General features: G+C 43.4%; 1 protein-coding gene across 1 annotated transcript in view; it reads right to left on the bottom strand.

The window, feature by feature from the left end:
• Positions 1-18,815, bottom strand: part of MCPH1 (microcephalin 1) — a 225,452-nt gene extending 206,637 nt beyond the window's left edge. Inside the window, exons 1-3 of the mRNA XM_007468989.1 lie at positions 18,776-18,815; positions 17,660-17,751; positions 13,208-13,326 (exon numbers count right to left, since the gene is read on the bottom strand). Of these exons, the coding sequence (XP_007469051.1) occupies positions 13,208-13,326; positions 17,660-17,751; positions 18,776-18,815 (251 nt within the window). The remainder of the gene's footprint in view (positions 1-13,207; positions 13,327-17,659; positions 17,752-18,775) is intronic.
• Between the last annotated feature and the right edge of the window lie 308 nt (positions 18,816-19,123).

Below are 19,123 nucleotides of genomic sequence, written 5' to 3' on the forward strand. Positions count from 1 at the left end.
CGGCGGGGGGGGGAGGATGTCCTTGCCCCCCCCCCCCCCGAATGACCGAGGAAACCGAAGCTCACACAAGACCATCTGCCCGAGTTTACAGAACCACCGGTCTCCTCTACCAGTCAGTAACCTGGAAAGGCTCGCCCCGTCGGGCTAGAGGTGCGCCTGACCCCAGACTCCCGACCACCCGCCCCCATGGGGTAGGATGGAGCCTGGCACGGACATACTCCCTGAACCCACTCGGATGAACGTCGGTCCTTCCACGATACAAACATAACGTGCGCCCACACGCGGAGGAAAATACTGAAGTCTCTACCTTGAAACCACGTTTATCAGGCACTCAATCAAAATCTACTGAATAAACAGAAAAAGCCCACCAGCTGCATTTCTGCTTTTCTTCAGAAAAGTGAAGAAAGAACAGTGATGACATCATCCCCCCATCTAGTGGTTAAGAAGAGAAGAGCTTCAAGAGATGCCTCTAAAAGCAGGACGAGCCTTCTGCCTCTGTTTTCTGGCTGCCACTCTCAGAGCCCTGGGCTCAGCCCAGCACCCGGGCCCTGCCCTGGGAAGCCCTGCCTGGGATCCGGGGCCGAGCGGTGGGACTTGCGGCACTGCCCGCCCTGCCTGCTCGGGACCCCGACGCCCGTCCCACCCTCAGGACCGGCCACCTCAAGTCCGGTCAGTAAGTCATTCAGCACAAGGGCCTTAATGCCCAGCAGAAGGGCAGGGTGTTAAGGGGAGACGAAACACTGGGACTACGGGGATGGCAACTTTGAGGGGGCGCCAGGCTCCAAGCACACAGTCCTAACAGGGGGTTCAGGTCCCGTCCCCACCCATACCAGCGGCGCAGGGGAGAAGGCAAGGGGTCACAGAAGTTCGGGGGGCAGCGCTGCGGGCTGAGCACCGACCGCCAACGGCGCACGCGGGGAGCAGCCGGCCTGGTGGGCGCCACAGCCCGTGGCCTGGATCCGCGCTCCAGGCTGCTTGCTGAAAAGCGATCAGAGGAGAGGCAGGATTTGACAAGGCCATAAGGGGAGAAAAGAAGTTTAAGACCTGGATTCGAGGGAGGGGCACTGGAGGGGAAACGCTGGAGCAGAGCACGGAGCAGCGACGGCGGCGCCCAGGAGCTAGCGAAGGCTCCGGGTGCGCGTCCCTCGGGCGCCTGCGCGACGCGCACTGCAGCAGCAGCTCGGCCCCCGGCCTGCCCCGCTGCGCCCGGCCGGCCAGTTCCCGGTCCTCTCCCAGGAGGGGGCACGTCACTATGCCCACCGCTGCTCACCGATCTTCGAACGAGAGCGTGTGCACTGCCGCCGGGGAGACACGAACGCCTTCCGAACAGGAACCGGACGGATGGGGAGAGCTTGCTGCTAGAAACTTTCCCAGCCCTACCCCCGCTAGGTTCCTCCTGAGGACTGCCTTGAGGCCTCGGTTCCCAAAGGCCCACTGCTCTCCACGCGCAGCCCCGACTGCCCAGGCCACGCTGACCCCCGCGGCCCCTCCGCCAGGAGCCCCCGGACGCCCACCCTGGGGCCTTTGGATTTGCCGGTAAAAGGCCGACCACCTCCATCCTGAACCGTATCAGAGAACATGCTGGGGAAATAAAAACCCCTGGCACAAAGTAGGGACAATTTATGTGACTGGTGTGATGACCCGCCTTAATCTGTCAAATTCCAGTACACATGCCTCTGTCTATCACAAATACTTCTGTCAATAGTGAAATAAGGCTTTAAACCAAAGTATCCTGGCCAGGGCTGAAGTTCAGACCCCTGTAGAGTGGGGTGGGAATGACTGCCTTCTCCGCCTGCCAAGTGCTGCGTCAAATGCTGCGCAGACCAAGGGGCACCCAGGACAGCAGAGCAAGTGTCTGGTGCTCAAGTGGCCTTTCCCCCACATGTGTCAAACAGCAAAACTGTTTCGCAGTGCCATGTCATGAGCTGGCGGGAAAGGCATATTTGGGCTGGAATCGCAGGTATCTGTGGGAACTCACTGACTTGCTATACATGGATGGCTGCAGAAACAAATGCGTGGCACAGATACAGGTACATATCACCAACTCTGCCCACAAGAAGGCGTGGGACCAGCACCCCTTGGCAATGAGCATGCCTACCACCCAGATTTTGGACTCAAGTACTATTTTTCCACTAAAAGGAACCAGGGCTCCTTGGAGAAAAGGCTGCATGCAGGGCCGGGAAAGAGAAAGTACAAGCTGAGCCTGGACTAAATTGTGCCCGAAGAGAAGTGTACAGGGAATGACGGGGAAATGATAAAATAATGACCATCACAAAAGTCAACTTGAACAGGCTACCACTGGCCAATGGAGGACAATTCAAACCTTAAAAGGAACAATGATAGTAATGGATTATAACCCACTGGACAAAGTACAGACACACACAGTGTGATGAGGGAGAGTTATTTACAGTGTGAAAGTCCCTCCGTCAAAAGCCACACTGACTAATTTGCCAAGGGGGCATATTCACCCCAGTGGAGCGGCCTGGAAGGCACCACCATCACAGAGAGGAACCACCCATCACCAGTCCCAGGTCATCCCTGCAAGACGCAGAACTTGGATCATCTCACCAGGAAACACCAGACACTCCCCGACTCAGTCCCATTCGTAGCCTTCAACAGCATCAAAGGCAGGAAAGCCGAAGACAGGCCGAGGAAGGGCTCCACGGGGAGAAAGACGGGGAGATGCAACAACCAGACACAACGTGCGTTTCTGGAGTAGAGTCGATGGCTGTCAGGTGTGTGACTGGAACAGCCGGTGAGATCAGCGTGGACGGCCACATTGTGGTTGTGCAAGGAAACATGCTTGTGTGTAGGAAGCACTAAAGGCAGGTGTGAGGGGCGGACTCTCAAACACGCAGGGATGTCGCCTGAGAACTGTGTCCCCAGTTATCAGTTTGTCTGTGACTGTTTAAAAAATGTAACTTCAACAACCTTCTCCAACTGAACTCAGAGGTGATGGCCAAGCTGACCTTCATTCCTTTCACCTTTATTTCTTCTTCCTTCAATATGGAAATGAGTGTCCAAAGGAAACATCATAATTTTATGAACTGCAGTTACAGTTGTCTGCTCTTAGAAAGAACACACCCAGAAATAACCCAACAAAACGGCATTCTAGTGACACCTAGTGACCTTATGTATTTCATGAAAGTTCACATCCTAAGTGGAAAACACGAGCAATGGTCTGCACAGGCAGTTAACGAAAGAAGAACAGATACATGACACAAAAAATAAAGGTCAGCTTGGCTGTTACCTCCAAGTTCTGTCAAAGGAAGTTCAAGCTCACTAAAAATCAAGGCAATGCAAATGAAATCAACTTTATCATTTCACCTACAAAGTAGGAAAGAGTAAAAAGTCTGATAACTCACACTGCTAGAAAGAACGGAATTTGGCACATTCTTTCCAGAATGTAACTTGATAGCATCTATCAAAAGCTTAACTATGTAAGCCCTCTGAACCCAAAAGTCCATTTTTGGAATTTAAACCTATGGAAAGACTTATACCTCTGCAAGAAAGTAATGTACACAAAGGTTCAATGTTGCTCTATTTCTGATTGGAAAGAAAAGAAAGAAATGGAAAACTTCATACTCATTAATAGGAGACAGGTTACATAAATTACTGGGTATCTATTACAAAAGACCAATATATGTTTTAAAAATCAAGATACACCTCTACGTAAAAACATGGAAAAATGTTCTCTCTTATACTGTTAACTAAAAAAGCATATGTGCGTTCCATGAAAAAAAAACACCTACTTATTTACTTGGATGTATATATATAAATGTGAGTGCATACATGCACGATTACACATTTTTTATATGCTCAGTAAAAAACAATCTGAAACTATATACTCCAAATTCTCAATGGTAGGTTTCCCCCAACTGAGGGGAGTGCTGGAAGATAAGGCATAAGGTAGATTAAGTAGGGATTTTTCACTTTAAAAATAGCACACATTTAAATATAAATATATTTAATTCAAAAGAAAGTTTGTTTTCAAGATAGCAGAAGGAAATCTAAAAATCAGTAATTAATTGTATATAATAGTTAAAATCTGATTGTTACAACAAACTAATAATAAACAAGAAAGAAAAGAATTTGTATTAAAAATGTGATTAAATTCACTTTTAAAGAGACCTTAAGAGATTGCCTTTGGGTACAGTTGCAGTTATTTTGTAGTTTCTGTGAGCCCCTTGAGCTAAGCAGTGGCAGAGATGAGAAAGGGGGTAAAGAGGAAGGAAATTAGGGAACAGACCAGCAAAGGAACAGGACAGCAGGAGAAAAGCTGTTGGTGAGATGTCCCATGTCAGGACTGGCTGGAGACCTCACTTCAGGACAGCAGTGCCCAGCTGTCAGGTTACATGTTTGCCCAAGCTTCTCCATTAACTTCAAGCTTTCAGTAAAGGTCTATTATTCTGTACCCATGTATCCATACAACCTTTTACTTGTAGCTCTGATATCTCCTCTGTACATCAGTTGTTGGGACAAATACTTCCTGAGAACCTACTGTGTTAGGTGCCTAGTGGAAACACAACTACAGAAGACGACAAACACGGAGGTTGTGCGTACAGTTTACATCATAATGGAAAGACCAAAATGCATGATTTGGTAGACAGACACACAAATGAAAGAATAAGTTATACCAGCACAAAAGAGAGTAACAAAGGGGGCTCTACTATAGATGGGAGGACACAGAGAGCACTTCAGGGAAGGTGACCCTGAAATGGGACACATATGAAGGAGCTGAGGCCAAAACAGGGTGAAGCAGAAGGAGAAGGAAGCAGAGTCAAAACGGTTGCAATAAAAAGCAGGTAAAGGAGGACCAACATACATATAATTTAAGCCCTTGAAGAAGAAAAGCAAAGCAATGGAACAGAGTAATACTTAAATCATCCAAGAAAAATTTTCAGAAATAAAGACCTGAATCTCTTGAAAAGGCCAATCTAGAATTAGAATGATCAACTGGATCAATTAGAGACACAGTAAGAAAAGACCATTAAACTTTAAAAGAAAAAAAAAACAAATCCTTACAGCCCCTAAGCAGAAAGAATAATTTACAAGGAGAAAAAAATTAGACTGGCACCAGATGCTTCAAAAAGAACAAACTAAATTCCACTGTATTTATTCCTAACAAACCAAATCTCCCACAAATAAATACACTATAAACTGTAAGCCACACATTCTGGAAATACCAAAAAAACCCTCCAACTACCAGAAGACTTTGGAGGCTAGGGAAAAACAAAAACAAGCAAATTTTGAAAGGAAGCGAAAAAAAAATCTGGGGCTTTACCACAGTTTCTGGGGCTTTACCCTGAAGTAAAACGTGACAATTTCTATGGCAGTGGTAGTGATGGGCAGCTGCTGTCTTGGCCAAAGGAACTGGGGATAAAGAGCCCAGGCAGCTAAGGCCACCAGGAAATGATGCAAGGATCCAGGAAGCAAAAAACCAGAGAAGGGGCACCTCAGATTCTGAGCATGAAGTCCAAGTCCCTGGCTGGCCCCTGATCTACTGTCCACGGGGCAAACAAGTAAGCCTGCAGCTAAGGCTTGAACTGAACAGATCCAAGCAGTGCCCAGCAGAGGCTGTAAAATGACAGTCCACAGTTTACAGCTAAACAATTCAACTGCTTTTTGCTAAAACAAAATCAATACCCTTTGGCGTAACAGAAAAGAAACCAGACTCTATATAACATTTACAATGCCCAAAATACAACCCAAAGTTGTTTTACGGAAGAGTCAGGAAAATGTGACACATTCTCAAGGAAAAAACAATCAACAGCCACCAACCTCAAGATGCCGAAACGACCAGACAAGGAACGGCTAAAACTATCCTCCACCAGGGAATGGAAGATACGCTTTTTTTTTTTTTTTTTTTTTTTTTGCGGTACGCGGGCCTCTCACTGTTGTGGCCTCTCCCGTTGTGGAGCACAGGCTCCGGACGCGCAGGCTCAGCGGCCATGGCTCACGGGCCCAGCTGCTCCGCGGCATATGGGATCCTCCCAGACCGGGGGCACGAACCTGCATCCCCTGCATCGGCAGGCGGACTCTCAACCACTGCGCCACCAGGGAAGCCCAGGATACGCTTTTAATGAAAGACAGAGAAAGCAAAGACAGGAAACCTCAGCTGAAAAACAAAACATATAAACACAAAAAAGAACCACGTGGAAATGTTAGAACTGAAAAATATCTGACATACATTTAATTAATGGACTTAATAACAGAATGGAATTGATGGAAAAAAGAGTCAATGAAATTGAAGAAAGATCAACTTGGGGAGGAAAAAGATGACTGAAAAACAATAAACAAAAACCAGGGCATTAGGGACAAGTGGGACAATTTCAAAACCTTTATCTCACAGGAGGGACTGGCAGACCATGGCCCGCAGGCCACCCGGCCCACCACAAGGTTTTATAATGAAGTTTTACTGCAACACAGCCACACCCATTTGTTTGTTCTTCTCCAGGGTTCTGTCCACACCAGGGCAGGGAGCAGCTGAAATAAAGACTATGCGGCCCACAAAGCCTAAAATATTTACTATCTGCCCCTTTACAGAAAAACTTGGCCGATTCCTGATATGCGGCTAGAGCAGTATCAGAAAAATAGGCAGGAAAGATATCTGAAGAAACAACGGCCCAAACTAATCATGTTTTTAGGAAAAAAATGTATAACCTCATACATTAAAAAACTCAGCAAAATCTTAACAAAATAAGTTAAAAAGCACCACACTTAGACACTGGAACTTCTGAAAACCAAAGATAAGGAGAAAAACTTGAAAGGAGCCAGAGATAAAGGACACATTACTTACAACGCAGAAATTACATGAAAGACTACAGGCTTCTCATGAGATACCAGAGGACAGAAGACTCTGGGAAAACACCTTTAAGCAGTTGGGGGAAAAAAAAAAACACTGTCACCCTGGAATTCTATATCCATTGAGAATACTATTCACAAACGATGATGTAATAAGGACATTTTCGGATGGAGAAAACAACGGAAATCTACTGTCATCTGATTAAAAGAAATGCTAGACTGCCAGAATTGAAGGGAGAAATAAACAATTTAACAATAACATTTGGAAACTTCAATACCCCAATTAGTAACAGATAGAAATGGGACTTCCCTGGTGGCGCAGTGGTTAAGAATCCGCCTGCCAAGGCAGGGGACACGGGCTTGAGCCCTGGTCAGGGAAGATCCCACAGGCGCGGAGCAACTAAGCCCGTGCGTCACAACTACTGAGCCTGCGCTCTAGAGCCCACGAGCCACAACTACTGAAGCCCACGCTAGAGCCCATGCTCCGCAACAAGAGAAGCCACTGCAATGAGAAGCCTGTGCACTGCAATGAAGAGTAGCCCCCGCTTGCCACAACTAGAGAAAGCCCGCATGCAGCAACGAAGACCTAATGAAGCCAAAAATAAATAAATAAATATATATATATTTTAAAAATAGCACTCAACAGATCAAGAAACAAACAAGAAACTTAGAAAACAGTATAAACCAACTAGATCTAACAGACATCTATATACGGAACATTCCATCCACAACAACAGAATGAATACACATTCTTATCAAGTGCACATACAACACTCTCTGGGCCAGATCAAATGTTAGGACATAAAAACAAGTCTCAACTACTTTAAAAAAGAAAAAGAACTGAAATAATATAAAATATGTTTTCTACCCATAACAGAATGAAATTAGATACCAAAAACAGAATGAACTTTGGAAGGCTCACAAATACGTAGAAATTAAACAAGAAGCTACACAATAACGAATGGGTCAAAGAAGAAATCACAAGAAAAAATGGTAAATGCTTCGAAATAATTGAAAACAAAAATATAATATACCAAATTTCAAGAGATGCAGCTAGAGCAGTGCTTAGAAGAAAATTTATAACTATAAACACATATTAAAAAAGACTAAAGATTTCGAATGAATAATCTAATGTTCTACCTAAAGAACTAAGAGCAAACTGAACCCAAAACAAGCAGAAAGAAGGAAATATTATAGTGGAAATTTAAAAAGTACAGAAAAACAATGGAGAAACATCAACAAACCAAAAGTTGGTTCTTTGACAAGATCAGTGAAATTGACAAGCCTTTAGCTTAGACTGATCAAGACAAAAAGAAGTGATTACTAAAATCAAGAATGGGGCTTCCCTGGTGGCGCAGAGGTTGAGAGTCCGCCTGCCGATGCAGGGGACACGGGTTCGTGCCCCGCTCTGGGAAGATCCCACATGCCGCGGAGCGGCTGGGCCCGTGAGCCATGGCCGCTGAGCCTGCGCGTCCGGAGCCTGTGCTCCACAACGGGAGAGGAAAAAAAAAAAAAAAAAGAATGATTTTGGTTTTTTTTTTAAGGTCACTACTGACCTTATCAAAATAAAAAGGATTATTACAGAATACTACAAACGAATACATGCCAACAAATTAGACAACCTAGAAGAAGTGAACACATCCTAGAAAGACACAAACTACTCAAACTGACTCAAGAAATAGAAAATGTGAATAAACCTATAACAAGAGACTGAAATTAGTAATCAATAACCTTCCCACAAAAACAAGCCCAGGCCCTGATGGCTTCACTGAAGTTCTACCAAATGCCTGAAGAATTAACATCAATTCTTACAAACTTCAAAAGACAGAAGAACACATCCCAACTCATTCTATGATGCCAATACTGCCTGACACCAAAACCAGAAAAAGTCATCACAAGTATTGACCAATATCCCTATGAATACAGATGCAAAAATAAAAGTACTAGCAAATTGATCCAGCAATTAAAAACAAACGTATACAACATAACCAAGCAGGATTTATCCAAGGAATGCAAGATTGGTTCACCATATAAAATCAATCAATCTAATACACATTAATGGAATGAATGAAAAAAACCCCACACGAATATTTCAATAATTGCAGAAAAAGAATTTGACAAAATCCAACATCCTTTAATGATAAACAAACAAACCGAAACAAACAAAAAAAACCTAGGAATAGAAGGAACCTTCCTCAACCTGACAAAGGGCATCTATAAAAAAAAAAAATCCAAAGTTAACATCTCACTTAATAGAGAAACACAGAAAGCTTTTCTCCGAAGACTGGGAGCAAGACAAGGATGGTTACTCTCACCACTTCTATCCAACATCGTGCTGGAGATTAGGGTCAGGGCAATTAGAAAAGAAAAGGAAATATACGGCATCCAGATCGGAAAGGAAGAAGTAAAGCTATCTCTATATACAGATTACACAACACTGTATACAGAAAATCCCAAGGACGTCACAAAAACACTCTGAGCTAATAAACAAGTTCAGAAAGCTTGCAGAATACAAGATCAACATACAAAAGTCAGTTACATTTCTATATTTTAACAACTAAACGATGAAACAATTCCATTTATAATAGCATCAAAAAGAAAAAAATTATGAATAAATTTAACCTAAGAGGTGTAAGGTTTGCACCCTGAAAACTACAAGGCATGACTGAAAGATATTAGACAGCCAAAAAAATGAAAACACATCCAATGGCCATGGATTGCAAGATTAAATACTGTTAAGACGGCAACACCTACCTAATTAAAGACTCAATGCAATCTCTATCAAATATTAGTTGTCCTTTTCTTCTCCCTGAAGTTGAAGCTAATCCTAAAATTCATACAGAAATGCAAGGGAATTGGAAGAGGCAACCAATCTTGAAAAATCAAAATTGGAGGAGCCACACTTCCCAACTTCAAAACTTACTGTAAAGCTACAGGAATCAAGACTGTGGTGCTGGCATAAAGATACACACAGATCAATGAAACAGAATTGAGAATCCAGATATAAACCCACGTACCTATGGTCAATTAATTTTCAGCAAGGGTACCAAGACAACTGAATGGGGAAAGAACAGTCTATTCAACAAACAGTGCTGGGAAAACTGGACAACCACATGCAAAACAGTGAAGTTCAGTGAAGCCTTACCTCACACCATGTGCAAAAATTAACTCAAGTATAACTGCAGACCTAAATGTAAGGATAAAACTATAAAACTTAGAAGAAAGCATAGGTGTACATCTTTACATCCTGGGATTAGGCAATGATTTCTAAGATGTGACATTTAAAACACAAGCAACAAAAGAAAAAAACAGACACAGTGGATTTAAGAAAAATTTAAAAACTTCTATGCTTCCAAGGATATCAACAAGAAAGTGAAAAAATAACCCACAGAAAGGGAGAAAATGTTTGTAAATATTGTATCTGATAAGGGTATTATATCCAGGATAAAGAGCTCTCACAACTCAACAAGAAAAACAACCCAATTAAAAAAACATGGACGAAGTATTTGAATAGACATTTCTCCAGAGATACAAAAAGCCAGTAAAACCACGAGAAGCGGCTCAACATCTCTGCTCATTAAGGAAATACAATTCAAAACTACAGTGAGATACCACACTTCACATTCACAACAATGCCTGTAAACATGAAAGAGGGATAAAAACCCTCAGACACTACTGGTGGGAATGTAAAATGATGCATCCAATCCAAAAAGTAGTTTGGCAGTTCCTCAAAAAGCTCAACAAGCAGTGTCCATGCGACTCATCAATTTCATTCCTAGGTGCATGTATATCCAAGAGGATTGAAAGTATATATTCACACAAAAACTTGTACACAAATGTTCATAGCAGCATTACTCTTAATAGCTAAAAAGTGCAAATAACCCAAAGGTCCACCTGCTGAAGATAAGCAAAACATGCTACATCCTTATAATGCAGGCACTCAAAGGAATAAAGTACTGACACAGGCTACAACACGAATGAACCTCTAAAACATATGCCAAGTGAAAGAAGCTGAACATAAAAAGCCACACATTGTAAGATTACATTTACATGAAATGTCCAGAATAAGCAAATTCAGAGAGACAAAGCGTAGATTAGTGGTTGCCAGGGGGTGGGGCTAAGGGGACAATGGGGAGTGACTGCTAATGGCTATGGAGCTTATTTTGGAGTGACACAAATGTTCCTGAATTAGGCAGTGGTAACTGCTACAAATCTTTGTGAACAGAATATATTAAAAACCACTGAACTATACACTCAAAGGGTGAGTTTTATGGTATGTGGACTTTATCTTAATTAAAAAAAAGAAGAAATACCAAACATAATAATTCACACTGAAAGGAAATAAGACCAGAGGAAACTCAGATCCTCAGAAATGAAGAGCAAGAATAAATATACAGATAAATATGAGACAATTGTTTCTCTTAGTTTACTTAAAATACAGACAACTGTTGAAAGCACAATGACAACACTGTCCTGTGAGCTTATAATGCATATAGATGTAATACATATGACAACAGTGACATAAAGGATGGCAGGGCAGAAGCAATGGACACAATTACCAGGTTTCTATATTTTATATGAAGTGGTACAATATTAAGTCTAAGTAGACTCAGAAGTTAAGGATCTATTTTGTAATCCCTAAAGCAATCACTAAAAATAAAAAAGAGAATGGAAAGAGTTTTAGTTTAAAAACTAACAGATCAAATAATCCAAAGTAGGGAAGGAAAAGGGAAGAAAGGAACAAATGTATTTCCTGCCTTTGCTCGAAAGACCACGAAGCAGTGATACTCCATGGCCGCGAGCCCACCAGCACCACATCTTAGTCTCTGATACTATTCCCCACTCAAAGGAATCACGGTCTTTGGAGAAATGGCTGACGCCAAGGCTGGGGTAGAGCAGGTACAAGATGTCAGACGGGACATGTCACAATGACACAAGAATCAGCTGAAGGGGCTCCCTCTATCCAAATCTGAAAAATCTGAGCACCAAACAGACAGTAATGAACTACAGGCCACTGAAAACTATAGGAACCCGGCAGTTGACACTAATCAGTAAATCAAACAGTGTGGGAGAAGAGAACGCTCTTTACTATAGTACACAGCTGGGCACAGCCGGGGGAAACAGGAGGAAGGGCTGAACTTGGAAAATAGTCGTAAGATTCAGAGGTAAGGTTGGTTCAGGCAAGAATCATCGCCGACGCTACACCTGGGGGGTAGGGGGAGCAGAATGTCTGCATGATCTTAAATTGCCTTCCCACAGGTAGCTTATCAGTCTCAAGGGAAACACCAGCCATTACACAGTGGAAAAAGCAGCAAACACCTTGCCAGGTGACCAAAATTAACATGCAGATGAACACTGCAGGTCTCTGGGTAGGCACACCTCACTCATGGAACCTTCTGGGTGGGAAGCCATAGGCTGAGTCTCAACATGGGGCAGAGGCCACATCCAAAATGAAGAACATCTCATTTTAAACAAAAGGGTGAGGCTGAAGTTTTCAAAACTGCCCAGGCCACAGAAGATAAAGAAATGGAACCAATGGCCATGCCTTACTGTTAAAGTTTTTAAAATTAATAGCCTTTATTCTTTTAGAGCAGCTTTACACATCAACAGCCAAAGTCTATGCCTTATATTTTACATCACTGCTTTCATGTAAATCACTCTGGTTTTCTAGAAAAGCAGCAGTATGATTCCTTTACATCTGGATTTCAGGGAACTTGATTTAAATCATCTGAAACCCCACTACCTCTGACCTCAACCTCCTCTTAAGCTTTCTCTCGACCACTCCTGTATGGGCTCAATTGTGTCCCTCAAGTTCACATGAAGTCCTAACCCCCCAGTACCATAGGATGTGACTGTATTTGGAAATGGGGCTTTTAAAGAGATAGTGAAGGTTAAATGAGTCATTGGGGTGGGCCCTAACCCAGTGGGACTCGTGTCCTTATAAGAAGAGGAGGTGAAGACAAAGAAACACGCAGACCAGGTGAAGACACAGAAATAAGATGGCCATCAGCAAGCCAAGGGGAGGCCTCATAAAAAACCAACCCTGTGGACACCTTCATCTTGGACTCCTAGCCTCCAGAACTGTGAGAAATAAATTTCTGCCGTTTAAGTCTGCAGTCTGTGGTATTTTGTTACAGCTGCCCTAGCAGACTAACACAATCTGCTTCCTTATTGTTTCCTGACTACACCACACATACCCCATTCTCAGGGCCTCTGGGCAGGCTAGGAGTTATACCACACCCATCTTGCGACTCAGGAAACTGAGGATGTTAAAAGACCCTAGTAAGAGGCAGAGAAAAGATGGCAATCAAACTTTATCTGGTTCTGTGATTCATGCAAAATACCTCCACACTCTACCAATACTAGAAAACTTAAGGGTAAAAAAACAGAAGAAACGACTTACTTTTCAACCCAAAGCACTGAGACAAGCTTCACGCCTCTCTTCTGCGCTTTGGCCCAGGTGCTCTGGTATCCGTCTTTGAACACAACGTGAGTTACTTGTTTGTTGAACGTTTTTGAAACCTGCAGACAAAATGCAGAAAACGAAAGTAAAATTACTGTTATACTACTTGCACAGTTTCTTAAGTACAAGCCAGTGTCACTCCTGTGACACTGCATTTGCAAAAAAAAGGCAACAAAATAATTAGCAAACAGTATCAAAGTATAAAAAGGATAATACATTCCTACCACTTGAGTTTATTCCAGGACTGCAAAGTTGGTTAACAATAAAAAGTCAATCATTATCACTTACTACATTAACAAAGTAAAAGAGAAAAATCACAACCATCTCAATATATGCCAAAAACACATTAAAGTTAAAAAGTTTATTCATGAGGAAAATTCATAGTAAATTAGGATCTGAAAGTTGGTACAAAACTGCATGATGGGAAATGCTAAAAGCTTTCCATTGAGAACAGGATCCAGATGAGGATGCCTGGTATCTCCATTCTATTCAACTGGCCCCAGCCAGTGCAGGATGGCAAGAAAAAGAAATAAAAAGTGTTAGGATTAGAAACAACAGAAATAAAACAGTTCTTTGCACATAAGGTTCAACTGTGCACTGTTAAAATCCCCAAAACGCCACAGAATTCATAAATGAATTTGTGAGAAATTCACTGAGAAAACTTACTGTTTTCTGGACACAAGGTGATTATGAAAAAATGAACTATTTCTATATAACACTGGCAGTTAGAAAAAAGAATTCAAAAGATACCACTCAGCCACATAGCACAGGGAGATCAGCTCGGTGCTTTGTGACCGCCTGGAGGGGTGGGATAGGGAGGGTGGGAGGGAGGGAGACGCAATCGGGAAGCGATATGGGAACATATGTATATATATAACTGATTCATTTTGTTGCGAAGCTGAAACTAACATACCATTGTAAAGCAATTTGTTGCGAACTGAAACTAACATACCATTGTAAAGCAATTATACTCCAATAAAGATGTTAAAAAAAAAAAAAAGGAGGGAGTCCCACCTCATCCCATTTTTTTAAGTGTAAATGCCTTTTTTTTAAGAGGTGAAATCATTTGCTGGTTGTTTATTTTTTGGTACAAGCAGAAAATAGTGGGATATTGAATACGGGAGGTTTTGATTGTCTTGGGTGTCAGCTTAACATTCCACAGATGGGGGGGTAGCTTTTATATCCTATAATACAAAGCATACTAAATGGCAGTTTGGAGTCAGTTGTGTATTTAATGTCTTAAATGCTTTAAATTACTTCTCTTCCCATGTTGTTTTTGGTAGAACTGTTTCCTAAAGCAAACCACTCACCCCTCGATCTTGGCTCTCCTGGGCAGAATTTTGTGCACTCTGTAACATCTTTGGTAATGGTAGTCCAGTTCTTCTAGTAACTGTTAATGTGCTGTGGACGACTGACAAATTGAGTATGTAGTGTATATGATATTAAATTGTGAATTAGTGGGACTTACGATGTAACAGCATGTCAATATTTGAAGATATCTTGGCTCTCTGGGCAGAATTTTGTGCACTCTGTAACATCTTTGGTAATGGTAGTCCAGTTCTTCTAGTAACTGTTAATGTGCTGTGGACGACTGACAAATTGAGTATGTAGTGTATATGATATTAAATTGTGAATTAGTGGGACTTACGATGTAACAGCATGTCAATATTTGAAGATATTGGTACTGGACATCCTGTGAAGGAAAATTTGCCTCCAAATTTTAATCTGGAAAGTCACTGGAATAACTGTTCAGAAAAGAATCTACATGATATTTTAGATGTTTGGTACGTATGTTGAGAATTGTGTACAAATTAAAATGTCTGTGTACTGATCCTCAAAACAACCAATAAAATCTCAATTATGAAAGAAAAAAAAAGATACCATTTATGACAGCATCAAAAACAAGTGGAGAAAATTATAAAACATTACTGAAAAATAAGAAACCCAAATCAACAAAGGCATACATCATGTTCATGGGTTAGAAGATTCCATTTTATAAAAATGTCAGTTCTCTCCATACTAGTCTGTTGTTATCAATCCAATACCAATCAAAATCCCAAAAAAGCTTTATGTTGTAAACTGACAAACTGACTCTAAAATGTATTTGGAAAAGGCAAAAGGCTAAGAATAGCCAGGACACCTTGAAGAACAAGGAGAAGACTTATGAAGAGTTATTATAAAGAGTAATTAAGACAGGGTGGTTTGTCGTGAGAATAGACTATATGGATGCAGAAACACGGTTACTGGACTGAGGACAAAGCTGTTACTGCGCGGCCCGCTGGCTAAAGGACAGTCTTTTCCATCAGGAGTGTTGAGATGAACGACCGCCCACGTGGGGGAAATGAGACTACTTCATACCATGCGCAAAAATTTAAATGTAAACGTGAAAGAGGCAAAATGATAAAAGCTTCTGGAAAATAACCGAGGAGAAAAATCCTCATACCCTCGGTGGAGAAACATTTTTTAAAACAAGATACACACACAAAAGCTCACCATAGAGAATAAACTACTTTACAATTATCATCAAAAGACACCGTTAAGAAGGTGAAAAGGCAAGCCACAGAGTGACAGAAAATACTGCGATTCACATGGCTGACAAAAGGGTCAACGGAAAAATAGAGAGGATGCTTACAAATCAAGAAGGAAAAGAAACACCCAATGGAAATATTAGCTGGAGACTTGAACAGGGTTTTCAAAATAAATATGTGAAGATGTGCAGGAAAATGCAAATTTAAACCAGCATGCTATGCCACCAGAAATGCACCAGGATGACTGAAGGTAAAGACAGACCTAACCAAACAGATACAGCAGTGGAGCTTTTATGTGCTGGCAGAATGATAGACTGATTCAGCTACTGCAGAAAAATGCTAGGAAATCACTGATAGTTTTCTCAGATGTGACAACAGTCTTCCACCACACAGAAGTGTCCTTGTTTTTAAAGATGCAGACGAAATATACTTAGGGGCAAATTATGCTACCTGCAACCTACTTCCAAATAGCTGAGGAAAAAAATACACATATAAATACACTGTTTAGAAAGACAGAGTCAAAGCAAGTATGTAAAGATGTTAATTGCTGGATCTATGTTCACTGCACTATTTTTTAAATTTTTCTATTTGAAAATTTTCTAAATAAAGGCGAAAAAAAAAAGATTCAAGAGATCTAAGACCTTAATACTACTCTCAAAAACCATTTTGCCAATTCCTGTGTTCCATGGCTTTTTTCTCAGCCACAGTAACACGTGTAGCCTAAGTCTGCGGTCCGTATCATCAGGTGGAAACTCTCCCGGATTCCTACCTTCCAGTGTCAGAAAAAAGGTGTCTTCTCAGGTTCACAAGCAAGCCCCGCCCTGCATTGTCTGTACTCCACCCTAATCTGCTTTTGGCCTTTACATCCGGTCTCGTCAGGGCAGGGACCAGGGTGAGTGAAAGGAAATTCGGGAGCACACACGCTCTGCCTGACAGTGAATGCCGCCTTGCAGTTTCCCTTATGTCCTTGCTTCACCCTAATCCCTGCCCTGCTACCATATTAATCTCTCCGTTCGCCAGCCTATCAGCCACCCTCCCCCAAATCCCAACATCCACACACACACAAATAAACTCTGTTCACAGCTGAACTCACTCAAAGAGCGTCTGCCATCACCATCTCCATTCCTCGGGTCTCCATGATTCCTGGGCTAATTTCCACCCGCTTCACCCAGTTCCCTGAAAACTGCGATACACCCAACACTGACCTTACAGTTCTCAAGCCTGAATACTTCCCAATCTTAACTTTTCTTAAGATTCTATAGTGTTTTAAAATTCCATCTTTGAAGCCCGTCCCTCCTCCAACTCCCAGGCTCGTTTTCTGGGTTCTCCTGGCACCCTTCTCCACCATGGCTCCATCCATGGCTCCCACCGCCAGCCCTTGAAATACTAAATAGGCTCCATCTGCAGCACTTTTCATGCTAACCACCTGGGTCGTCACCACACCAGTGGCTTCACCTGACCCTTAAGGCCTTGACGCCTAAACCACTATCTCTAGCCCTGAAAATCTCAAGCTCCAGATCTGTACATCCAAATGTCTATCAGATACTTCCAGTATACCCCAAATCCACAACGTTTCCGTTAAAGAACAGTTCCTTTTCCTGTATCCTGCGCTTTCATCAACAGCATCATGCAGCCAATGGCAGGACCAATATTTTTATCCTCAAGCTCTCCTCTCCCATCACGTACAAGCCCAACTGTTCTCAATTCTTCATACCATGGCTTTCTTCTTCCTCCTGCCATTTACCCACTGTCTTCTTTGTCCTTCGTGTTCTAAGTCAAAACTCTCAAAATAAGAAAATGCAAGTAGATCTCCGTATGTTTCAGAGGGCTGTCAGATGCGGCAGTGGTAAAATGAATTTCCTACCTTTGCCCCCATGTCCGCAAGTTGATTTGTAAATGTCTTGGAATAATTTTCTGTTCCACTGGCTGACCACACTTCTACATAGGCCACAACATCTGAAAATAAACAGATACTAGTGTGAAATATATCTGATATTCCAGCATACCTCGCCCAAGGATTTCGACAGATTCTTCTCTTGTTCTATTTACATTCAAATGTAAGTTTTACATTTCTTCTGTTAAAAGCCTATTCAAAATAATATTAGTGCTATTAGAGTTTTTTAAATTTCAAGGGGAAAACAACTTTACTCATACACACGTCACCGTTTACATTCTCAACTGGATGGTCTTCCCAAATTCCTAAAACCAAAGCCTAACAACTTCTAGTGCAAGAGCCTGTTTTCTGTAAAGAACCAGAGAGCAAACAGCTGAGGCTCTGAGGGCCATATAGCCACTCAACTTCACGGCTGTCGCACAAAAGCAGCCAAAGACAACACATTAATGGGCAAGCATAGCTGTGTTCTAACAAAACTTTATGGGTTTGATATAATTTTCATCTGTCCTCCCGTCTTCTGTTCCCCCGCCCCCAGCCATGTAAAAAAGGCAAAAAGCGTTCTTCACTGGCAGGCCCTACATAAAACGAGCAGCAGGCAGGATCCAAGGGGCAGGGAGCGTAGTTGACTCGCGCCGCTCCGACCCTGATGCTCTCCAGGTGTGCGGTGATTGCTCACTCAGCGGCCGAGACGCCAACACTGACAGATGCACACGAGAGGCGCTACCCTTTCTTCCCCCGATATCACTACTGCCCTCCCCCCCAAACCCACCTGGCCAAAGACGACAGAACCCAGAAAACGCTGAAAATCAAATCCACCCACGTCTCCCACCCCGCCGCGCGTCCGCACAGCCGGCCCCACCGGACCGAACCCACGTGGGGCGACTCCGGCACTGGGCTCGGAGACACACTCCACCCCACACGGGTGGTCCACGCGCCGAGGCCGGGGACAGCCCCCCAGCCCCCGGGCCGACTTCCGGGAGGGCCGGGTTGCGGGCCCCGCGCGTCCCCCGCGTCCCGCGAGCCCGGTCCCAGCGCCTCCCGACCCCGGTACCCATCCTTAAGCCGGCTCGACCCGCACCCGCTCACCTTTCAGGACGGGGCCCCCGAGGGTCTCGGGGTCCGCCATTAGGGGCGGCGGGGAGCTTGCCGCTGCGGAGCCGCGAGCCTGACGGAGCGGCCGCACTGAGCATGCGCAGCGTGGGCGCGCGCCGCTCAGCTCCTGCTGCGCGGAAATCCGTTGCTCCGCGTTTTCCAAACCGCCGATGGGAGGGCGCGGTGGGGGAATAAGGCCCACCCTCTCGAGAAGTGGACAAAGGCTCTTTTCGCCCAGGCTCTCATCCCCCGCAGGTCTACACTGCGGGTCAGGTCACGCGCGGGGACCCCGGGCCTCCGATATCCGCACGGGGCCCCGAATCTCCGATTCCCGCCGGGGGG

Source organism: Lipotes vexillifer, unplaced genomic scaffold (assembly GCF_000442215.2).
Source record: "Lipotes vexillifer unplaced genomic scaffold, Lipotes_vexillifer_v1.1 scaffold864, whole genome shotgun sequence".
In the NCBI taxonomy this organism is placed as follows: domain Eukaryota; kingdom Metazoa; phylum Chordata; class Mammalia; order Artiodactyla; family Lipotidae; genus Lipotes; species Lipotes vexillifer.